At 39.6% G+C, this 25,137-nt stretch overlaps 2 protein-coding genes across 4 annotated transcripts in view; one reads left to right on the top strand and one right to left on the bottom strand.

The window, feature by feature from the left end:
* Positions 1 to 10,241, bottom strand: part of METAP2 (methionyl aminopeptidase 2) — a 30,870-nt gene extending 20,629 nt beyond the window's left edge. Inside the window, exons 1-2 of one of the 2 annotated variants that reach the window (XM_047739827.1) lie at positions 10,017 to 10,241; positions 8,191 to 8,298 (exon numbers count right to left, since the gene is read on the bottom strand). In XM_047739827.1, the coding sequence (XP_047595783.1) occupies positions 8,191 to 8,298; positions 10,017 to 10,167 (259 nt within the window). In that variant the 5' untranslated portion in view covers positions 10,168 to 10,241. The remainder of the gene's footprint in view (positions 1 to 8,190; positions 8,299 to 10,016) is intronic. The other variant, XM_047739828.1, reaches the window with a different exon arrangement.
* A 37-nt stretch (positions 10,242 to 10,278) lies between these two features.
* The window catches only part of LOC125106157 (uncharacterized protein C3orf20 homolog), a 134,849-nt gene continuing 119,990 nt past the window's right edge, over positions 10,279 to 25,137 (top strand). The window contains exons 1-4 of one of the 2 annotated variants that reach the window (XM_047739817.1): positions 10,279 to 10,817; positions 20,233 to 20,374; positions 24,256 to 24,328; positions 24,887 to 24,972. In XM_047739817.1, the coding sequence (XP_047595773.1) occupies positions 20,373 to 20,374; positions 24,256 to 24,328; positions 24,887 to 24,972 (161 nt within the window). In that variant the 5' untranslated portion in view covers positions 10,279 to 10,817; positions 20,233 to 20,372. The remainder of the gene's footprint in view (positions 10,818 to 20,232; positions 20,375 to 24,255; positions 24,329 to 24,886; positions 24,973 to 25,137) is intronic. The other variant, XM_047739816.1, reaches the window with a different exon arrangement.

Below are 25,137 nucleotides of genomic sequence, written 5' to 3'. Positions count from 1 at the left end.
GAGCCAGACGTGGGGATCGATCCCAGGACCCTGAGACCATGACCTGAACCGAAGTCAAATGCTTAACTGACTGAGCCACCCAAGTGCCCCGTCAGTTTGTTTGTTTTTTTTTTAAGATTTTTTTTATTTTTTTGACAGAGTTCACAAGTAGGCAGAGAGGCAGGCAGAGAGAGAGGGAAGCAGGCTCCCTACTGAGCAGAGAGCCCAATGTGGGGCTTAATCCCAGAGCCCTGGGACCATGACCTGAGCCAAAGGCAGAGATGTTAACCCACTGAGCCACCCAGGCACCCCCACCCCCCCGCAGTTTTTATAACTATCTTTTATGAAGTCCATACCATACTCCTGAACTTGGAGAAAAGATCAAGAATGGTATTATGGCCAAGATTAATAGTGACTTAGGGGCGCCTGGGTGGCTCAGTGGGTTAAGCCGCTGCCTTCGGCTCAGGCCATGATCTCAGGGTCCTGGGATGGAGTCCCACATCGGGCTCTCTGCTCAGCAGGGAGCCTGCTTCCCCCTCTCTCTCTGCCTGCCTGTCCGTCTACTTGTGATCTATTTGTCAAATAAATAAATAAAATCTTAAAAAAAAAAAAAAAGATTAGGGGCACCTGGGTGGCTCAGCGGGTTAAAAGCCTCTGCCTTCGGCTCGGGTCATGATCCCGGGGTCCTGCTTCCTCTTCTCTCTCTCTGCCTGCCTCTCTGCCTACTTGTGATCTCTCTCTGTCAAATAAATAAATAAAATCTTTAAAAAAAAAAAAAGATTAATAGTGACTTAAAACATTTTAAATAAAGGTATTAAAACACTGAAGTGTCTGAATTTCTAAAAACACTGCTCAATAAATTTCATCATGAAGCACACCAACCTATCCACAAATCATACTGCTATGAAATAAGGATGAAAAGGAAGCTGTGGCAGACAATTAGAAGTTGACAGTTTAATCGGATGTTCACCATATAGCCTTTTATTTATTTATTTTTTTTTTAAAGATTTTATTTATTTGACAGAGAGAAATCACAAGTAAGCAGAGAGGCAGGCAGAGAGAGAGGAGGAAGCAGGCTCCCTGCTGAGCAGAAAGCCCGATGCAGGGCTCGAACCCAGGACCTGGGATCATGACCCGAGCCGAAGGCAGCGGCTTAACCCACTGAGCCACCCAGGTGCCCCCATATAGCCTTTTAAATGTTTCACATTGTGCCAATAACTCATGGCTAGCATCAGCAATTTTTTTTAAATTTTTTTTTAAAGATTTATTTATTTATTTGACAGACAGAAATCACAAGGAGGCAGAGAGGCAGGCAGAGAGAGAGGAGGAAGCAGGCTCCCCGCGGAGCAGAGAGCCTGATGTGGGGCTCGATCCCAGGACCCTGGGATCATGACCTGAGCCGAAGGCAGAGGCTTTAATCCACTGAGCCCCCCAGGCGCCCCAGCATCAGCAATTTTAAATCATGAAATCCACACCCATAAAACAATGTCAAATGACTGCTTACATTTTCTGCTCAAAGAGCTCCTCCCTTTTTACTCCCAGATAAGCAGGAGCCATAAAAGAAATCTTCTCACCACTATATTCTATTATAATTATCACACAAAACTGCAACCTTTTTTTTTCTTTTTGAAAAATGATTAGGGGCTTACTATGACCCCTACTTGTCTGAGCTCCTTAAAGATTACATACCATTTCCTAAATTAAGACACAGGGCTAACTAAGCATGTGATAAATACTCTTCTCAACAAATGTTCTTTTAGTTTATTTTATCCTGGTTTTGTTCACCTAAATGATAAATAGGAAACAGCAATTTAGCAAAGACGGAGGTAACATGAGAGAGGGCTTTAATGGACTGATAGAAAATTGCCAATATTTGACAATTTCTTACTTATGAAATTGCAATTTCTTTTATTATTATTATTTTGAGAAAAAGGGAGAGAATCCCAAGCAGGCTCCACATTCAGCACAGAGCCCAATGCAGGGCTCCATCTCCCGACCCTAAGATTTTGACCTGAGCCAAAATCAACAGCTCGTAACTCAACCCACTGTGCTACCCAGGCACCTTTTTTTTTTTTTTTTTTTTTTAAAGATTTTCTTTTTTAAGTAATCTCTACATCCAATGTGGAGTTGAATTCACAATCCTGATATAAGAGTTGCATGATCTATCAATTGAGCCAGCCAGATAAACCACAAAGTTGCAGTTTACGGTCAGTCTTATGGAACTGGGTACACGAAACATAGAAACACAGCAGAAACACAAATATGGCTGACCTACTCATTACTGGTTTCTAGATTCAAAAGCCCAAACACAACTTGCAATTTCCTCATGTGTCATATAATCTAATTCACATATTCTACACTACAGTTTTAAAATAACCTTCATTCATTTGGGGCACCTGGGTGGCTCAGTGGGTTAAGCCTCTCCCTTCGGCTCAGGTCGTGATCTCAGGTCCTGGGATCAAGCCCCACATCGGGCTCTCTGCTCAGCAGGGAGCCTGCTTCCCCCTCTCTCTCTGCCTGCCTCTGCGTAATTGTGATCTCTCTGTCAAATAAATAAATAAAATCTTTAAAAAAAAAAAAATAAAATAAAATAACCTTCATTCATTCAATAAATGTTTGCTGAGTTCTTAAGTGCCAAGTAATAAGGACAGAAAAGCAAAACAAGATAGTCTTTATTCTGGAAGAATATTCAGTGCCTAGCATACTGCTACATACACTAGACTCAACCTGAAACAAATGCTTCAGGATGTATAACCAGTTTTAGGGGTCCCTGGGTGACTCAGTTAGTTAAGCATCTGCCTTTGGTTCAGGTTATGAACTCAGGGTCCTGGGACTAAGCCCCCCATCAGGCTCCCTGCTCAGCAGGGAGTCTACTTCTCCCTCTCCCTCTGCACCCCCATCACACCCTTGTGCACATGAGTGCAAGTGCCCTCTCTCAAATAAGTAAATAAAATCTTAAAAAAAAAAAGTATAACCAGTTTTTTTCTTTCTTTTTTAAAAGATTTTGTTTATTTGACGGAGAGACAGAGAGAGAACATAAGGCAGGGGGAGCGGCAGTCAGAGGGCAAAGCGGACTCCCCACTGAGCAGGGAGCCCGATGAGGGGCTCAATCCCAGGACCCTGAGTTCATAACCCGAACCAAAGGCAGACGCTTAGCAACCCAGGTGCCCCTAATCAATTTTGTAAATGCTTACTAAATTTTGCAGCTGTGTGACTTTGGGCAAAATTATTTAGCCTCTCTCTACCATAGTCTTTTCATCTTTAAAATGAGGTAAGATGAAGCTCCTCCTTTAATACTCAGTCATCCTTCTGAGACTACTTTATCCAGTGTTCGAGGTCTGTATTCAGTACAGGATAATAGCCACTCTTTATTGAACTCTTGTGCCAAGACAGTAGTAAAGCCTGGATCCAAATATGAACTATATATGCTTAACCTCCCATGCATTATACCATGCCACAATTCATGTTTTTATGTCTTTCTTTCACAGCCTCCCAGGATATTCTTAACAGGCAGAAGCTGTTCATATCTATTTCTGTATTATGCCAAATTAGTTATTATTTGTTGAATGAAAATTGGACAGCTATAAGCAAGAAAAAAAAAACTCAATTCTTACCTTGCACTAGGTACAAAAATTAACTCTAAATGGACATATAAAATTGCTTGAAGAGAATACAAGAAAATTATCTTCATAACCCTACAGAGAGCAATTATTTAACTTTTTGGATAACACATAAAAAACATGACCCATGAAGAAATAAAATGAATGCAACTTCATCAAAATTAAAATATTTTCTGCTGCAAACAATACCAGCATGAAAGAAAATATTGATAAAACATGTATCAGATAAAGAACTCTTATCAAGAATAAAGAACCACTACAATTCAATATGACAACAAATAACTGAAAAATGGACAAAAGATATGAACAAATATTTCACTAAAGAAATACGGAAGGTTGGGGCGCCTGGGTGGCTCAGTGGTTTAAGCCTCTGCCTTCAACTCGGGTCATGGTCTCAGGGTCCTGGGATCGAGCCCCTCGTCTGGCTCTCTGCTCAGCAGGGAGCCTGCTTCCCCCTCTCTCTGCCTGCTTGTGATCTCTGTGAAATAAATAAATAAAATCTTAAAAAAATAAAATAAAATAAGAAATACGGAAGGCAAAAACATGAAAAGATGTTCAACATCTTCAGTCATTAGGGAAATGCAAATTAAAACCACAATGACATACCACTGCACACCTATTAGAAAAGCTAATTTAAAAATTAACAATACCAGGGTGCCTGGGTAGCTCAGTGGGTTAAAGCCTCTGCCTTCAGCTCAAGTCATGATCTCAGGGTTCTGGGATCAAGCCCCCCATCGGGCTCTCTGCTCAGCAGGGAGCCTGCTCCCCCTGCATCCCCTGCCCTGCCAACCTCTCTGCCTACTTGTGATCTCTGTCAAATAAATAAATAAAATCTAAAAAAAAAAAAAAAAAAAAAAAAAAAAAAACCAAGTGCTTAAGAGATACAAAGGACCTGGAATTCTCAACCCGTGTGGACAGGAAAGCAAAATGATAAAGTTACTTTGAACAACAGTTTGATAGTTTCTAATAAGATTAAACATAGACTTCCATATGACCAGCAATCCTACTCCTAGGTACCCACCCAGGAGAAATGAAAACCTATGTCCACACAAAGACTTGTATGCAAACGTTGTCTTTATTCATAACACAAAAACCAGAAACAACCTGAATATCCATCAACCAGTAAGTGGATAAACAAATCTGGAATACTACTTGCGATAAAATGTAATGAATTATTAATGATGCATATGCAATTGGATGACTCTCAAAAGTATCATGCTAAGGCAAACAACCAAAAAAAAGCTGCACACTATAATAATTCCATTTATAGGACATTGTAGAAAAAACTACATAACAGAAAATGTTAGCAATGGTTGTGAGGGACTAGGGGGTGGAGCCAGAGAATGGACTACAAAAGGGTGAAAGGGAACTTTTTTGTGGAGATGGAAATGTTAAATGAAAATGGTCTGGGGGCGCCTGGGTGGCTCAGTGGGTAAAGCCGCTGCCTTCGGCTCGGGTCATGATCTCAGGGTCCTGGGATAGAGCCCCGCATCGGGCTGTCTGCACAGCAGGGAGCCTGCTTCCCTTCCTCTCTCTCTGCCTGCCTCTCTGCCTACTTGTGATCTCTCTGTCAAATAAATAAATAAAATCTTCAATTTAAAAAAAAAAAAAGAAAATGGTCTGTATCTTGGTTGTGGTAACACAAATGCATGTTTGTAAAAACTAATCAAACTATAGACTTATAAAGGGTGAATATATAGAATATACAATATCATGAGTAAATCTATATAAACGATGGACTTGGCATAATGATGATGTGTCAAATGTACGTTTATCCACTGTCACAAATGCACCACTCCAGTGGGGGATGTTGAAAATGGGAGAGGCTTTGCATGTATGGTGGTAGGGAGTATATGGGAAATCTCTGCACCTTCTGCTTAATATTGCTGAGAACCTAAGTAAAACTGTTCTAAAACATAAAGTCTATTTTTGGAAAATAGTGAATATAGTCCTGGGCAATATATGTACCTTAATAAATCTGACTTAAAACTTCACTGAATTACTTCTAGCACATTGCCAAATGCCCACAGGATTAACTTTTCATACCAATACTCCAGTTTCAAATTAAACACATCTAAAATTAACTCAGTACTTTCTTTTTTGCCTATATCCCCCCAGTCAATCTCTTTTTTTTTTTTTTTTTAAGATTTTATTTATCTGACAGAGAGAGATCACAAGTGGGCAGACAGGCAAGCAGAGAGAGAGAGAGAGAGGAGGAAGCAGGCTCCCTGCAGAGCAGAGAGCCCAATGTGGGACTCGATTCCAGGACCCTGAGATCATGACCTGAGCTGAAGGCAGAGGCTTAACCACTGAGCCACCCAGGTGCACCCCCCCAGTCAATCTCTTAACCCACTCTCCCTACTTCACAATTCCAGTGAATAGCACCAATATTCTGTCACCAATTCAAACCTCTAGAGTCCATCTATGCCTCTCCTTCCTTCTCCCCTGATTTAAAGTCTTTTTTTTTTTTTAAGATTTTTTAATTTGAAAGACAGAGATCACAAGTAGGCAGAGAGGCAGGCAGAAAGAGAGAGGGGGAAGCAGGCTCCCTGCTGAGCAGAGAGCCCAACAAAGACTTGATCCCAGGACCCTGGGATCATGACCTGAGCAGAAGGCAGCGGCTTTAACCCACTGAGCCACCCAGGCGCCCCCGATTCAAATTCTTTTAAAAGTCCTCTGAATTCTGCTTCCACAACCATTATTCCACTGAACTCTTCCCTTCCATTCTCATTTGTGCCCACCCATTTAAAGATATTTATTTACTAGAGAGAGAGAGCGAGCGAGCGAGCGCAGGCGTGTGCAAGAGTCGGGGGAGGAAGAGGCAAAGCCTGAAATGGGGCTCAATCTCAGGACACTGAGATCATGACCTGAGCTGAAATCATGAGTTGGAAGCTTAACCAACTGAGTCACCCAGCTGCCTTCCCACCAATTTAAATAATGATTACCATATGCCTGGGTTGTTAAGTGCCCTCCAAAATGATCTCCAAGCCTTTCCTGGATGTTTCCTTTTTTTCTAACAACACTGCATATATATGAGGACTAAATTATTTTTTATAACATTCTTCTCTTTTTTTAAACATTATTTTTAAAGTAAACTTTATGCCCAATGTGGGGAATGAACTCCTGACCCTGAGATCAAGAGTCATATGCTCTACCAACTGAGCCAGCCAGGCACCCCTATAACTTTCTTTTAAAAATGCTCCAAGGCTCCCTCAACAAATCATCTTATATGGCCAGTATGCACTATTCAAAACACTTTGAATCCATTCTCAGCATTGTCCTGGCCCAAAGAGGTCTCTTCTGTTTGGCATTATACAAGTCCCACTCCTTCCAAAGAGCCTTTGTTCAGCATTCAGCCTGCAATTCCACCTAGCCCCTCTGTTTTGTTTTAGAACAAAGATTCTGAAATACTAACTTTCCATCTTCTTAAAGAATTCTCGCAACAGATTAGTAGTACTGATACTGATTTTTGAAGCGAATTAGGAAAGTAACTCTATTGGAGAAAAACAATAGTTCTAAAATCATCTTTAAAACAACGTTAAAACGATTTCCAATCTGACAAAAGTTTCTCCTTCAATGTCAAGAGATTCGTACAACTTTGTAGAAAAGCAATGGAACAAGGAATGCTCTTCAAGATTAATACTGTGATACTCTACACAGTAGGTCTATAGCAATCTATTTTATAACCTTGAAATTACAAGCCCCTTTCTTGCTAAGAGCTCAAAATATGTTCATAAATTGAAACACAAACCAAGGTAAAATGGACAAGGGGTTTGCTTAAGGAAAAGCTAATTATTCTCTTGAACCTTGGCACCTTTTCCACCAAAATTTTGACTCTAAGCTCCATGAAAGCAGAGAGCTTATGTTTCTGAAGGAGAAATACCTACTCTGCATTATCCTAACATGACAAAGTACAGCAGGTATTTTCTGCTAAGACTTGGAAGACACGAGCCCAAGTTGACAATGCTTAAGAGAAGTAGATCACAATAGTAGATAATTGAGAATGGGAAAGCTCCATCTCCCCCTCTACCTAAAGAGGCTGTAGAATACCTAGCAAATATTACCTCCACTGTCTTACTGATAGCATCAATTTCTAGAATTTCAAGAATTACTATCTTTAAGAAATCTTACAGGACCAACATACTATAAGCGGCTAGGGGTCAGAGAATTTATAATAGAGTTCAGAAGGACTCCAATATACTCCTTGAGAATAAAGTGAGGGGGGGTTTCATACAGAGTGAAAGGAACAGACTTGAAATCAGGTTCTAGGTTCAAAACCAAAGGCAGACACTTGACTAACTGAGCCACCCGTGTCCCCCAGCAGTCCTTCATTATCATCTTAATACCCCCTACTTGGTATTTTGCCAAGTACATTTTTAAAAAGTTGAGATCTGTGTTGGAGCAGTCATTCAACTTATCCAACTTTTTAAGAATTGTTAATACCTTTCACTTTTTATCTGTGACATTGAGGCTTTAATGTTAATTAATTAAAACATCAGAGAACCATAAACCATATGGACAAATACATTTTGTTTAAAGAATGTCATATCTTCTTGCTTTTCCAACCACAAATATCAAATTTACCATTTACCTTCATCGTCATCATCTCTTTCTTTCTCTTCCAATGCTTGTCTTTCCAATTGTCTTGCTACCTCATCAACTGAGGCTCCTGATTCTTTATCAGGTTCCTGTTGCCCTGCTGATCAAATATAACATAAATCAAATCTAAAAAAGATAGTTTCCAATCAGAATATGTTGTAAGGATCCTGGAGAACACACAAGTCCTTTCCTGCCTGATAAGTATTTGGGAAACAAACACAGAAACATTACTGTGAACATTACAGAATTCACTTAGTGACAAAAACCCCCCACATCTAAGTAGCTTTGTCCATTCAACAAAATATCTATTACACTTTCTCTGTGCTAGCAACTAAAGGATAAACAAAAATGTGCGTTGGTCCCTATCCAATTGTTAAAAGTATTTAACAATTAGACTACTACAACAAACACTATTAAAAAACAGGTACTTGAAATAGGTAATAAATGCTGAAGGTCTTAGAGGAGGATTTCTACAGAACACTGGGAACTTCAAGTTTTCATGAGAAGTAAGTCATCAAGCTAGGCTAGGTAAAATCAAAATAAATTGAAAAGATAATTCCATTGCTAAAAAACAAAATTCTTGAATAGCTAAGCACAGGACCAGCCTCCCCCTTCACCAAGTGAATACAATCTAGCTGTAGTAGCAATAGATGTGTATAGAATGAAATAGTATTACAAGTTAGCACATACTGAAGTGATATTCTGGCTACTGCAGAAGATTCATGTTGAGAGATAAAATTGTTAAATATCAGGGGCATCTGAATGGAAAAACTGAAGAGTTCGGATTTCATCTGAAAGCCAGGAACAGCCACCAGACTATGTCCTGGGATTAAATTTTCTCTGGAAGGGTCCCAGCACCCACAACTTTCCCTTTTCAACTTCCATTTAATAAAAATTTCAGAAAGATACATATTAACCCTTTCCAACCTCTCTCATCTTTACCTTCATCACTTATGGCCTCTCCATTTGTCTCTCAATCCTCGTGTGGCTGATTTTAAAAACAGGTACAAACATTGTTTTCCTAAAACGAAGGACCAAGTACAACAAAAAAAAACTGACTTCTTAAAATAAAACATTTAAGTTCCTAACGCATAATGTAATCTAAGTGTAATCCAGTGGATTTAGAGAAGTTCCATTCCAATCTATAGAATATTCTATACGAACTACCTGCAAATGGCAACACAATTCAGGCCTGAAAGCCCTGAAGCTTGACGATGCTGTGGTTTAGGCAGGTGAAAATTCGCAGCACTACCACATATTCTGCAATTACTACTCGGTGACATGACCGCGTGGGCATACACACATATACAGACACCTCAAAAGTGCAGCCGGCAACAAAAATCCCTCTGTAAACCCGGGAGGTGGGGGGAGGTGCGGCCAGGGCACTGAGACTTGCCCACTCCACCCCCATCCTTGAAAGTATGTTCCAGATACCTTCAGCAAAGAGGCGACAGTGTGGCAAACCGCCAGAAGGGTGACAGGACTGAGCCCTGTGCGCAGCTTCGAGTCCGCTGCACGATCTGTGTGGGAGCTGAGTTCTGGCACGTCTAAGGGCTCAGGCCCAGCAACCCCAGAACTACCTCACGACCAGCTGAGGCACCCTATTCACCCCACCCCAACAGCTCCCTAGTTCCACAGAAAGAGAAGCTGCCTTTTCCCCACACCAGAAATCTGTAACCTGGTTTTGACACACGCTCTGTCCTGGGAATCAGTCCCGGGCAGTGTTCGAGTCCCCAGTTTCTGTCACCCCCGCCGGGCCTGGGCCGAGCCGTTCGACCATCCCCGGCGGCGACTGGGAACACATAAAACTCCCTTTACCTGTGGCAGCCCCTTTACTCTTCTTCTTCTTCCGTCTTTTTTTCTTGGCTGCTTCCTCAGCTGTAGAGGCAGCTCCTTCTTCTCTGTCGTCTGGATCCAAGTCGCCATTCAGGTGGCTCCGGGAGGACGCTGCCTCCTCCACGCCCGCCATGTTGCCCGAGAGAGCGCACGAGAGAGTGAGACAGAGCGGCGAGGGCCCGCTCCTTCTTCACCCACCCACACCAGCGACGCCGGAAGCTGCTCTCGATGGTTGGGGAGCAGGGAATGCTGGGATGTCGGAGGACTCATCTGCGCCGCTCGCGCGCGAAAGAGCGCGGCACTACACCTTGAAGAGTCGCTCGGGTGTAGTTTCTGAAGCGCTGCCAGAGCTGGACCGAAAGCCCTTTTTTGTCCCGCGCCTTGGGCGTTTCCCGGGCAAATGTGTTGGCGTTGGGTCATGTTGAATACCTGTTCTTGCCCTGTGGCCGGTCCAGCGCGCAAGAGGGAAGGGCGTGTCTGCTGGAACGGAAAAGTTTTATATTCGCGGTAATACGAAGCGTACCGGAAGCGAAGAGAAGCCCCCCAAAAATGTGTTTGCTTGTACACCTTTTTTATGACTCAAAAGGATTGCGTTGTTTTTCATAATTACAGTTCACGGCGAGGCTGTCCAGGCACTTAAGGAGATAAACCTGCAGGAGATACTGAAGAGGCAGTCAGGACGGGTTTATCATTAGAGAAGGCAAGGGAAGACCGCGTCTGAAGACGGAGGGAGTGATTAACTGCAGAGTGCTGCTGGGAGGTCAAGTAAGAGGACTGGAAAAGGTCCATGGTATATAGTAACATGGAGGCCAGTGATAACTTTAGCAAGAACTACTTAGGTAGAAAGATGGAAGCCGGATTCAAGAGAGCTGAGGAAAGAGAAGGTGAGGAAATGAATCTCCTCATCCTTCAAATATCCGCTTAAATGCCACTCGCTCTGAGACTCCTTACTCAGCAATCTAAATCTCCTTTTACGACCTCTTGTTGAAGTTTTAACCTTTTTTCATGGCGATTTGTAATATAATCTGATCGATAAATTGTTTTATGTCTGTCTCCCCAACTACCTGAGCTCCGTAAGAACAGGAACCCTGCGTATTTTGTACTCTATTACCAGCACCCTAGAGCTTAGGCTGAGCTCAGGAAATATTCATTATATAAATAGAACTTTAAAAGCTCCAAGTCCTTTATTTCATTTTATCCACTTTCGAGTTGAGGAAATAATAAAGTTTTGTGAACTTGCATCAGATCATACAGTAAGTGAATAGCAGAATCTAAGCCCAGGTCATCAGGCACCAAACGTTTAATAATTCGGTATTCTGCCTTCCCAATTGAAATTTCAAATCAGTAAATTGATTTTACAAATCAGTGATTGTAGACTCGAAGTAATTTTTCTTGATGGATGATTAAAAAATGAATGCCACAACTCTGTACCTTCAAGAAACTTCAGATTCAATGAGACAGACATGTAAATAAATATAAATAACATAAGGTGGTAATACTTTCCTTAAGTCATTTATTAATTATTTCCTATTCTGAGCTAGTCCATCACAAAGCTGAGAGATTTTAAGAGTCTGAAAGATCTTCAGACTATGGGCAAGAATGTGGCTCCTCAAGCTCAGGAGAAATCAAAGCTCTCACCCTTTCCAGGTGCAAAGTTACTGCCAGAAGCTTTTGAACATCCTTAACAGTAAAATATCCCACATCAAAAATGCCTTCAAAGCTTGTTGTAAGCCTTCGCAGTTCCTCTCTAAATTCTGGGAACACTTGGACTATGGCTACTATCTCAGACCCTGTCCGGGAGACACAGGGTCCTGGAGAACAGAAACAGAACGGTAACATTGGTAAATGAATTTTCACAAAGGGATGCTGGAGATGTAGGTTGATCTACAGAATAATCAATGTCAAAATAATATTTTTTCAGTAAAAGAAAAATGCTAAAATGCAATGATAAAACATAGTTTCTTTGTTGCAAAGGGATTGCACTCTTTCTTGAAAAAGAGGCAAGAAAATAAAACTTTTAGTATAAAAACAGTGCATATCTTAAGAGTATGGTAATGGATATTTACTGGATGATTATTTTCAAGGACACTTCAGTGTTTGAGTTAACTTAAGTACTTAAAATGACACTTCTTATTTTCCTCATTTGGTTTCCTCTACAAGAGGAAATTCAATAGGGCAAAGGAATGAAAAATGTTGAAAACCAAAGAATCTAAGAGAACTAAGAATCTAAGTAAAAAAAATGTAAATACCAGCATAGCCTATATGTTTTCCAGAAAACTACATAAAGTAATTTTTGTCTCAGATGGTTAGCTAGATTAGCAGACAAAAACATTATTTTCCTTAGGGAAGTATTTTTCCAATTATAAAGTCAATGAATTATAATAAAACATTTTTTTAATATTTTATTTTTAAGTAATCTCTATACCCAATGTGGAGCTTGAACTCACAATCCCAAGATCAAGAGTCACATGCTCTACTGACCAAGCCATCAGGTGCCCTGATATAATATGACAGTTATTATATTGTCCAAAAATTTAATTTTTTGCTGAGAAAATCTGGATCCTAAAAATGAACATTTTTAGCCCCAGCCTTATTTTTTATTTTGAAGTACTTGCTAGTGGTATGACTTTGGACAAGTCATGTGATTTCTCCCATTTTCTGTTTCCTTTGTGTTAACTAACATTACTGTTAGTAAGTTTCCTTATTTCTAAAATGAGTATAATAATAGTACCACAAAGGATATGGAAGTTAAATTTCAATATGGAGAGAAAGCACCTATGATAGCACACTATCTTACACAATAGTGGTAAGTGTTAGTTAACATTACTGTTAGTAAGCCATGCTCTTGAAAATTTTACATTCGTGTGGATCATTTGATGGCCTAGATATACTAAGGTACACTTATGTATTATTGACCTTTGGCAATGAGTTAGCAAGAAATGTGTTAAGAAAAATTTGGGAAAACTTGATTGCTTTTTTTTTTTTAAGATTTTATTTATTTATTTGACAGACAGAGATCACAAGTAGGCAGAGAGGCAGGCAGAGAGAGAGGGGGAAGCAGGCTCTCTGCTGAGCAGAGAGCCCATGTGGGGCTCGATCCCAGGACCCCGGGATCACGACCCTAGCCGAAGGCAGAGGCTCTAACCCACTGAGCCACCCAGGCGCCCCAATTGCTTTTTTTTTTTTTAAGATTTTATTTATTTATTTGACAGAGAGAGAGATATCACAAGTAGTCAAAGAGGCAGGCAGAGAGGGAGAGGGAAGCAGACTCCCTGCTGAGCAGAGACCCCCCCCACCAATGTGGGGCTCTACCCCAGGACCGTGGGATATCCCAGGACCCTGTGATCATGACTTGAGCCAAAGGCAGAGGCTTAACCCCCTGAGCCACCCTGGTGCCCTTGATTGCTGAATGTTAAGAGTAAGGATATTTTTTTCATATCTTTATGGTTTAGAAAATGCTATATGGGGTGCCTGAGTGGCCTAGTCAGTTAAGCATCTGCCTTTGGCTCAGGTCTGATGCTGTGGTCGTAGTATTGAGCCCCGGGTTGGGCTCCCCACCCAGTAGGGAGTCTCTTTGTCCCTCTCCCTCTGCTCCTCCCCACTGTGTGCTCTCTCTTTCTCAAATAAATAAATAAAATCTTTTTTAAAAAATGCTATGTAACTCTGGGACGCCTGGGTGGCTCAGCTGGTTGGGCGGCTACCTTCGGCTCAGGTCATGATCCCAGCAACCTGGGATCGAGTCCCGCATCGGGCTCCTTGCTCGGCAGGAAGCCTGCTTCATCCTCTGCCTCTGCCTGCCTCTCTGTCTGCCTGTGCTTGCTCTCTCTCTCTAATAAATAAATAAAATCTTTAAAAAAAAATGCTATGTAACTCTTAAAAATGTATAGATGGTATGGCATATACATGAATATGCTGTATATATGCCCATATATATGTGTGTGTATATATATAATCTCCATACACAATCACATAGGGGTTAGGGCTTCAATGTGTGAATTTTGGACGTAACAAAATTCAGATAGTAATATAGACATTGCCAGATGTCCCCTGTAGAAGGGGGCAGGGAATTAGGCCCAGTTGAGAGCCACTGGCATAAAGGCAAGAGAGGATATGACTTGTTTAGAGTAAGTGCTTTCTGAGGAGTAAATTGAGGCCAGATTATAAAGGGCTTCTTATGTTACCCTAAAGAGGATGGTTTTTATTATATAAGGCCTAGAGATGATATGTGACAGGGATGTTTAAAGTTTATTATTTTTAAAAATGCCTAAAATAGAAGGCTAATAAACATGCCAGTAACATGTCAACACAATGAATACTATGTAGCCATTAAAAGCCAGTAAATGGATATGCATGTAGATTATAAGGATAAATTTAAATGTTTATATAATACAGAGATTTTCAAGATAGCTACAGATTACTGTGATGGCAGTTTAAATTCTAGAGCAGTGTTTCTTATCTAGTACACTTTTATTTAAAAAGTCAAATATATTTAAAGAACTGTTTTCTATCAAAGTGTGGTACTTTCTATTTTTTGAAGTCCAGTAGTCATTTAAAATTATTATGAAGTGATAGAGTAGATGATGTTGGGTTTTGTGACCTGACAAAATTTTTTTTAAAAAGCCATACTTTGTCAATTATCAAAACCATTTTTTAAACCTTTCTGAACAGTGAAATCTTTAAGTCCGCTGGTCTCTAGTCTAAAGAAAGAATTGGAAATGACAGAGCCTCACAGTAGGGGAGACTTGCTAAGATGTTATTATTGATAACAGTAATGATCAGAACTTATATGTTGGGGGGCTAGAGAGGAGAGGTTGGATTGCAGAAACATTTTTAACATAGAATTAAAACTTAGTGGTCCATTAAATGTGGAGAAGTAGGAGTTGAGGATGACACCCAGGTTTCTGGCTTGGGTTCCTGGGTGGATAGTGGTACCACTCCCTGAGATAGGGACTAAAAGGAGGAGGAGTAAGTTTTGTAGGAGTTTGAGGGGAAGATAAGCTTTGGACATTTTAAGTTTGAGATGTCTGCAGGGCATCCAGGCAAAGATATCTAGTAAACAGTTAGAAATATGGGTCCAAAGATACAGACATGTGAGTTATTAGGACTTGCATATGGTAGAAGGCTGTGAATGTGGTAGTTCAGGGATAAAAGAAAAGGGCCCAAAACAACACAACCCAGAAGGACACTAACATTCAGGGATTTTGTTTGCTTAGGATGAGAGTGGGAATTCTGTTAAGAAAACTACAGAGGAATAATAGGACAAGAAGGAGAAAATGCTTTAGAGAATAGTCACATGGAAATAAGGAGAGAAGAAAGTTTTACAGAACAAAGTTTTGGTCAATTCTATCAGCTGCTGATAGGCCATTGATTTTAGCCATCAGGAGGCTACTGATAACTTTAGCAAGAGCAATTTTGTTGGAAAGCACCAAGAAGGGATCCTCACAAGAGGCTGGGGTGAACTATCCTGAACACCAGCTCAAGAAGCAAAAGATCTTTTATCCCAAACCAACTTTATCAATGACTCTTGCAGTGCTTCCCACTTTTGTTCACCTGGAGAGAGCCTTTCTTGAAATTAAATGGGGCTTTTTTTTTTTTTTTTTTTTTAAGAGAGAGAGGCAGAGTAGGGGCAGAAGGAAAGGGAGAGAGAGAATCTTAAGCAGGCTCCATGCCCAGTGCAGAGCCCAATGTGGGGCTCGATCTCACAACCCTGAGATCATGACCTGAGCCAAAATCCAGAGTCAGATGCTTAACAGACTGAACCGCCAAGGCACCCCTAAAAGTGGCTCTTTTGCCACATGCTTTTCTATAATCCTTTCCCTACTTTATTTCTGCCCAACAATATCCTAAGTTACCTTTTATTTTTCAACACGTTGTTCTTTTTGTAACTGGAGAATAGTTAGATACTTAATAATAGAACTTCTTTAGCTTCCCCATACTCTCTATGTAGCATCTGTATATTAAGGCTGTGGACTTTGGGGAAGACATATATGGTTGCAAGCAATATTCCTATGGCCAACATGTCAGGAGTATCATTACCCACATGGAAGCTTCAAGTATTTATTAGTCAGGGATACATAGGAATCAATATTAAGAGTTCATAAAAGAAAGATAAGAACAGCATGAAATACTTGAGACAAATAACAGTACCATTCATAGGCTCCCTCTTCCCATCTCTCCTGATAATGGTTCCCCACTGCTTATTAAATAATGAGGGTTGGGTGCCTAGGTGGCTTAGTTGGTTAAGCACCCAACTCTTGATCTCAGCAAAGCTCTTGATCTCAGGGGCATGAGTTCATGCCCTGCATGGACCCTACTTTTTAAAACAGGAAGTTGAGCATTATTTTGATGTTAAAGGTTGAGGTAGGCTGAGTTGAACTTGGAATATATGGAGAAGGATTAGACGGGTTCTGAAACTTCTGGTCTCCTCAGGAAACTTTCATACTTAAAAAATTATGGAGGACCCCACAGATTTTTTTTTGTTTATATGATGCCATAGATTGAATGTGTCTCCCCAAAATTCATATGTTGAAAACTAACCCCAATCTGATGGTATTTGGAGGTGGAGCTTCCAGATGGTACTTAGGTCATGAGAAGAGAGCCCTTATGTATTTTTACACAAGAGGCTCCTAAAAGATCCCTTGCCTTTTCCACATATGAGGATTCAGGCACCTATAAACCAGGAAGCTGGACCTCACCAGACATTGCATCAGACAACTTGATATTGTCTTACAGTTACTGAGGTTTGGTTGACTTTGCTTTGTTTTTTATTTTTATTTTTTCCCTTTTGCTTCAGTTTGGATGGTTTCCATTGCTTATCCAGTTAATTTTCATTTCGGATACTATATTTTTCAGTTCTAGAATTTCCATTTTGCTTTTTCATAGTGTCCATTTCTCTATTAAGATTTTCTATTTGTTATCTTATTACATTTATGTTTTCCTATTAATATTTAAATACATAATAGCTGCTTTCAGGTTCTCATCCCCTATTTTCATCATGTCTCTCATTTTCTGTGTTTACAACTTATTCTCCTGGCTAAGAGTCATATTTTCCAGTTCTTTTCATGTCTAGTAATTTGTTATCTTATTCCAGCCGCTACAGACACTACTTTGAGTGACTCTTTAATATGAAATCTACTAACCATGTATGTGACTAATCCAAATTGAAGTGTGTTTTAAGTGTAAAATGAACACTGAATTTCAGTGGCTCAGTGAGTTAAGCCTCTGCCTTCAGCCTAGGTCATGATCTCAGGGTCTTAGGATGAAGCCCTGCATCAGGCTCTCTGCTCAGCAGGGAGTCGTCTTCTCTCTCTCTCTCTCTCTGGCTGCCTCTCTGCCTACTTGTGATCTCTCTGTCAAATAAATAAATAAAAATTTTTTTTAAAAAATGAACACTGAATTTCAAGGACTTAGTATGAAAAAGAGACTGTGAACTCAATAATCTTCCAAGTTGATGGGGTTCCTGGCTGGCTCAATTGGTAGAAGTGTAACTCTTGATCTTGGGTTCTGAGTTTCAGCCCCACATTGGGTGTAGAGATTGGGTGTGGAGATTACTTAAAAAATAAAATCTTTTTTAAAAAGTCTCCTATGTTGGAAAAAAATAATAATCTATTAATAGAAAAAAATAATGTATTGGTTACATGTTGAAATGGTAACTTTTTAGATCCTTTGGGTAAAATAAAATATTTTATTAACATTAATTTTGTCTGGTTTATTTTTACTTTTTATTTCCCAAGAGGTTACTAGAAATTTTTAAATAACATTTCTTTCATTATAGTTCTCTTGAATAGTGATACTATATTGCTAGATTAACCCTGTTCATAAAACTTGGCCTTTCTGGTGTGCCTACTAAATTTCTGGGGTAATTAGATCTTTCCAGTGTGGTTGGATAAAACACTGGTATCTCCCATCCCTGTTGAACCTCTGATCGTTTCTCAGCCCATAGCTTCTCCATGGTTGTTCTCTTCCTAATAGTTCTTTGTTTTTGCGGAGTCTTTTCCTGTGCAGACTTCTCAGTGCAGCTGCCTTCTCCCTGATTTCTGATATCTCCATCTCCTTGGTGCAGATACCATGGTTTATTTGGCCTTTCCCCATGGAAAGTGCCCCTCTGGCAAAAAGCCACTATAATCATGAAGCTTTGTCATTTGTTTGTCTTTGGTTAGGGATAACAGTTATATATTTCCTATTGATGACTATCTAAAAACAGTTATTTATTTTGCCCAGTTTGATAGTTGTTTATGGTGGAAGGTCTTGTGTCTATTGTCAGTTACTATATGATGATTGAAAGTAGAATAATTTATTATGATCTTTCACTTCCACGTTGCATGTTTTCCTTAAATGACTGATGGTGTTGCTTGCCTGTTCATATTTTACAATGATGCAGTGGAAGAACTGTGATGTCTGTGTTTATGGGGAAGGCTTTGTCCACTAGGAAGCTTTGCTTTAATGTGAATGGATGGAAAGCCAGTAGACATTAGATGCCTGTAAGGGACACTGTTGGAAGCCTACCCAGAATTCATTTTAGTTTTTCCTTGCTAACATAATCCTGCCTTAGTTCACTTGTCCACTCTTCTCTGCCTAACCATGTGCCTCACCAGATGAATGTATCTTCAAGGGTACATCCTGGTTGGGCTGAGCTAATACACAACAATTTTAATAATTCCCAGTGATTTGTTTAGGAAAGACATTTTGCAATTTTGGTCAATGAGACATGAAGAAAAATCATTGAGTGGTAGAAGATACTTGGAAAAAATGTATTTAATCAGGGGTTAAAGTCCAAAATATATAAAGAACTTATACAACTCAACACCCCAAAACCAATCTGATTAAGAAATGGGTAGAGGACCTGAATAGACATTTTTCCAAAGAAGACATACAGATGACCAACAGACACATAAAAAGATGCTTAACATGACTAATCATCAGGCAAATGCAAATCAAAACCACAATGAAGTATCACACCTATCAGAATGACTAAAATAAAAAAACACAAGAAATAATAAGTGTTGATGAGGATGTGGAGAAAAAGAACTCTCATGCACTGTCATCAGGAATGTAAACTGATACAGCCATTGTGGAAAACAGTATAGAGGTTCCTCAAAAAATTAAAAATAGAAATACCATATGATCCAATAATTCTACTACTGGGTATTTACCCAAAGAAAATGAAAATACTAATTTAAAAAGATATCTATCCCATTATGTTTATTACAGTATTATTTAAAATAGCCAAGATACAGAAACAATCTAAGTGTCCATTAACACATATATATATGCACACACACACACACACGCATGCACACAGTAGAATAATATGCAGCCATAAAAAGCATGAAATCTCGCCATTTGCAATAACATGGATGGACCTAGAAGATAAAATGCTAGATGAAATAATTCAGACTGAGAAAAAGAAATACCATATGATTCACTTATATGTAGACTTTAAAAAACAAAATAAATGAATAAACAAAGAGAACAAACTGAAGGTTGCAGAGGGAAGGGGGTAAGGAATGGCCAAAGTAGTTGAAGAGGAGTAGGGGATACAAGTTCCCAGTTACGGAATGAGTAAGTCATGGGAATAAACGGTACAGGGGCACCTAGCTGGCTCAGTTGCTGGAGCGTGTGACTCTTGTTCTCGGAGTTGTAAGTTCAAGCCCCACATGGGTGTAAAGATTATATAAAGATTAGATCTTTAAAAAGTTTTTTAAAATAAAAGTTACAGCATGGAGAATATAGTCAGTGATATTGTAATAGCACTGTATGGTGACAGATGGTAACTACATTTGTGGTGAGCAAGGCATAATGTGAAGAGAAGTTGAATCACTATGTTGTACACCTAGAACTAATGTAACACTGTGTGTCAGCTATACTAAAAAATTTTTAATATAATTATATAGTAACTAAATAAATAATTTTTTTTAAAGATTTTATTTATTTATTTGATAGAGAGATCACAAGCAGGCAGAGAGGCAGGCAGAGAGAGAGGAGGAAGCAGGCTCCCTGCTGAGCAGAGAGCCCAATGCGGGGCTCGATCCCAGGACTCTGAGATCATGACCTGAGCCGAAGGCAGTGGCTTAACCCACTGAGCCACCCAGGCGCCCCTAAATAAATAATTTTTAAAAAGCCTTTGAAAACTTCTGGGAAAGGTTTCCTGAGTTTTAAAAAAAGACAAAAGAAAAAACAGTCCCTTTTCTTCTTTTAGGTTTTTTCAAATCTGAAAATGATCCTGGGGGATGAAATCTGAAGAACACACAACAGAAAGATGGGATGGTGCTGAGCCCTTGGTGATATTATTCAGCTACTGTATTGGAAAGCCCTAGACTAGTTATTCTACCTTCAAATATGTAAGATATTATATTTCTGTGTTGTTAAATTTCTGGTAATTAAAGATAAAGAAATCCTAACTTATACAAATTCCAGAATGTAGAGGACTTGGTGCTCAGTTGGCTCTCTTAATCCAGAAATTGCAAGTTGAACGTTTCCAGTGACTGAGGATGACTGAGATAAAAGACACGAATGGAATCAGCTGGTCTTGAAGTTCTGAATGGAACTCTTGTATAAGGTTAATTTGGAGTCAGAACCAACAGATCTCTAATATTCTTTGGGTCTGAAAATTGCAGAAGCTGGTGGGACAGAAGGTTGGTACTTTTTAAGGCACTTAGATATTTGTGAGGACATGATCTTTGGAATTTGACATCTCTAGGTTGTTAGGGGTAGAAGCTGGAACTGGTTGAGGCTCTTGGGTACTCCTTTTTAAAGAAAATTAAGCATTTTAAGGGTATAATTCTGAGGTTTTTAATATGTTACAACTGTGTAATCATTACCACTGTCTAATTATAGAATATTTTTAATGCATCAATTGATAGACATTTGGATTATTTCTATTTTTTGGCTATTGTGAATAATGCTACTATGAACATTGTAAGTTTTGATGTGGATATAATATATTTTCATTTCTCTTGGATCTGTATCTAGGAATGCAGTTGCTAAGTCTGAATCTTATGGGATAATTCTATGTTTAACATTTCAGTGAACTACCAGACTGTTTTCAAAGGCAGCTGTAGCATTGTACAGTCCTACCTGCAGTGTATGAGGTTTCTAATTTCTCCATATCCTTCCATCACTTACTATTTTCTTTTTTAAAATTATAGTCATCCTAATAAGTGTAAAGTGGTATCTCATTTTGGTTTTGATTGACAGTTAGCTAATTACTAATGATGTTGAGCATCTTTTCATGTGTTATTGGCCATTTGCACATGTTCTTTGGAGAAATGTCTATCCAAATTTTTGGCCATTTTTAAATTGAGTCAGTCATCTTTTTTTATTGTTGAGTTTAAGAGTTCTTTATATATTCTGAATACTAGACCCTTATTACATATATGATTTGCAAATGTTTTTTCCATTCTGTGATCCATTTTGAATTGATTTTTTGTATACACTGTGTAGTAGGGGGTCTGATTTTATTCTTTTGCATGTAGATATCCAGTTGCCTCATTACCATATATTGAAAAGACTATTTTTTCTTTCATTGAATTGTGTGGCACCCTTGCCAAAACTTAATTAACCATAAATTTGAGGGTTCATTTCTAGACTCAACTCTAATTCATTGATCTATATTTCTACATTCGTGCCAGTACCTCTTTTGATTACTGTAGCTTTTGTAAGTTTTGAAACTGGGAGGTGTGAGTCCTCCAACTTTGTTCTTTTCTCAAGATTATTTTGGCTATTCTAGATTCTTGAATTGCCATATGAATATTAGAAATGTTAGCATGTCAGTTCTGTGAAAAGGACCATTGAAACTTTGAAAGAGATTACACTGAATCTGTAGATGATCTGCAGAGTATTGCCATCTTAACAATATTAAGGTTTTACTTCTTTCTGTGCCCACTTTAATGCAACCCCACTGGCAAGGAGCTCTACTTCCTCCACATTTTTTCAGCACCTGTAAGTTTGCATTTCTACTCTTATGGGGTTTTTTTGGTTTTGTTTTTTTGTTTTGTTTTGTTCATTTAAGAGAGAAAGAGAGGCAGAGAATGCACAAGCACGGGAAGAGGCAGAGGGAGAGGGAGAAGTGGACTCCCTGTTGAGCCTAGGATCCTGACCTGAGCTGAAGGCAGATGCATAATCCTTTGAGCTACCCAGGCACCCCTCCTCTTGTGTGTGTGTGTGTGTGTGTGTGTGTTGTTGTTGTTGTTGTTGTTGTTGTTTTAATATCCAAAGCAGCATCTGGCTATAAGTGCCTGCCTGGGTTGTTTAAGTTTCTCCTGAGGTGCCAATTATTGGCATGTATGTTTTTGTTTTTGTTTTTTGCTCTGGCTCCAAAGTAGCATAGATTTTAAGTGGTGTGCCCTACCTTATTTTTCCCATAAACCCTTTTATTTTTAGTGTACAATATTGCAGGACATGAGGTTTTTTTCATGAATATATATATATAACGTGTTACAATGTAAATGTTTATATTTTTATAAAAATTTTTAAAATTTTTATATTTTAACCAAGGATTTTTGAGATACTGAATTTACTCAAAGCAGAATCTTCAGCTACTCTGGCAGGACAGTGAGATGCAGATGTTTAGGTAGATACGAGTTTTGTTCTCCCTCCAATCTTCATTATCTATTTATTTATTTATTTAATTAAAAAAAATTTTTTTAAAGTTTACTTACTTATAATCTCTACAACCAGATGAGGGATTGAACTCATGACCCCAATGTCAAAAGCCACATGCTCTTCTTTTTTTTTTTTTAATTTTTTATTTTTTCAGCATAACAGTATTCATTATTTTTGCACCACACCCAGTGCTCCATGCAATCCATGCCCTCTCCAATACCCACCACCTGGATCCCCCAACCTCCCACCCCCCGCCCCTTCAAAACCCTCAGATTGTTTTTCAGAGTCCATAGTCTCTCATGGTTCACCTCCCCTTCCAATTTCCCTCAACTCCCTTCTCCTCTCCATCTCCCCTTTGTGGAGCATAACAAATAGCATCTAATCTTCATTTTTATTTATTTTTTTATTTTTTTTTAAATTTATTCATTTGACAGATAGAGATCACAAGTAGGCAGAGAGACAGGCAGAGAGAGAGGAGGAAGCAGGCTCCCCGCCGAGCGGAGAGCCCGATGCGGGACCCGATCCCAGGACCCTGGGATCATGACCTGCGCCAAAAGCAGAGGCTTTAACCCACTGAGCCACCCAGGTGCCCCTCCAATCTTCATTTTAAAGGGATTCTCCAACTTATCTTTAAGGAAGGACTAGTCCAACCTGGGCCTCTGAACATTTTCTTTAATAATAATAATAATAGCTAACGATCCCCAATCCATCACATTTCCCAGTCCATTGATGCTGTGGCTGCTACCAGGTCCTCCACTGTGTGCTGATCCATCTTTCCATTGTAAATCCAGTAGACCTGTTAACTTTGGGTTAGCCAGCCCGAGACTTTCTCCTCCAGTCACGAGAGTGGTTTTCACAGCCTGCTTGGTAAAATGGGTCGCCTTGGTCAGTGCTTCCCAAACTTGGGCATTTTTCAGAATCTCCTGGAGGGCTTGTTCAACCACAGACTCTTGGATGCCACCCCTGGGGATTCTGACACAGTATACATTAAATTTGAGTGTGGATTTGCATTTATAATAAAGTCCCAGGTGATGCTGAGGCCCCTTGTCCAGGGACCACATTTCGAGTGGCATTGCTGTTAATGGCCCTGTCATCAGCAGTGTTACTTATCTTTGCTAGTTCCTTCCACATCAAACCTTTTGTCTTGGCCATTGCATTGGCATAGTCATTCTCTACCAGGGGCAGTTTTGATTTCCAAGAGATATTTGGCAATGTCAGGAGAAACATTTTTTTTGTCAGCACTGGGTAAAAAGGTGTGCTACTGGTGTCTGGTAGGTAGAGACCAGAGATGCTGCTAAACATCCTACAAGACACAAGGTAGCTTCTTACCACAAAGAATCATCTGGTTCAAAATGTCAGTGGTGCCAAGGTTGAGAAACTTGGCAGTGACATGCTACTGCTTTATTTGCCCATAGCATGAGATCCTTCTAATCGCATTTATGTGGAGCTGATAGCCCATGAGGTGAAGCTGTAGATAAAGGAAGAGTTGCATTCCCCCATCCCCAAATTTTTAAATATTTCATTGAAAATAAAATATCTAAACTTTAAAACTATGAAGTACTTTGAAATATCAGCCAGAAACATGATAACTTGTCAGAGTTTAATTTCTCCTTCTTAGGTCTCATAGCAGAATGGAAGACTTGACTGAAGTTAAATCTTTGGACATTGAGCCCATCTATTTCTTTGATCAGGTAATAATACATCTCAGTCTCAGCAAATTATAGTTGACGTCTCTCTCTCTTTAAAAAAAAAAAGATTTTATTTATTTATTTAATTGACAGAGAAAGAGAGAGAGAGACAGTGAGAGAGGGAACATAAGCAGGGAGAGTGGGAGAGGGAGAAGCAGGCTTCCCACCAAGCAGGGAGCCTGACACATGGCTTGATCCCAGGATCTGGGGATCATGACCTGGGCAGAAGGCAGATGATTAACAACTGAGCCACCCAGGCACCATATCTCCCTCTCTCTCTCTCTTTCTCTTTTTTTAGATTTTATTTATTTATTTGAGAGAGAGAGAGAATGAGCCATGTGGAGGGGCAGAAGGAGAGAGAGAGAAAAGCAGACTCCCTGCTGAGCAGGAAGCCTGATGTGGGGCTTGATCCCAGGACCCAGAAATCGTGACCTGAGCTGAAGGCAGACATTAAACAGACTGAGCCACCCAGACGCCCCCTATAATTTACTTTTCTAAAAATAATTCACTTTGGACCAATATTTTTCCGTGTTTTAATCAGAAAATTTGCTTTCATTTTAGATGAAACCAAAAAGAAAAAAGTGGAAAAAGAGAGAGTGTGAAGACCATTTCCTCTATTTGAGACACACCTCAGGAGCTACTTATAGGTAAAATATCTGGAATTACTTTACATTTTCGAAGAGTTTTAAGGCGCTCAGGACCAGTGCTTCCCTACCCTGTTCCCCAATCCTCAAGAAACTGTATCAGGATATTTTCCATTTCAAAGCTGACCATGAAGCCAATCAGAAAACTTTATTCTAGCCAGATCAGAG

This window comes from Lutra lutra, chromosome 8 (genome assembly GCF_902655055.1).
Source record: "Lutra lutra chromosome 8, mLutLut1.2, whole genome shotgun sequence".
NCBI lineage: Eukaryota > Metazoa > Chordata > Mammalia > Carnivora > Mustelidae > Lutra > Lutra lutra.
Note: the sequence above shows the minus strand (reverse complement) of the source record. Positions and strands in the feature narration are given on the sequence as shown.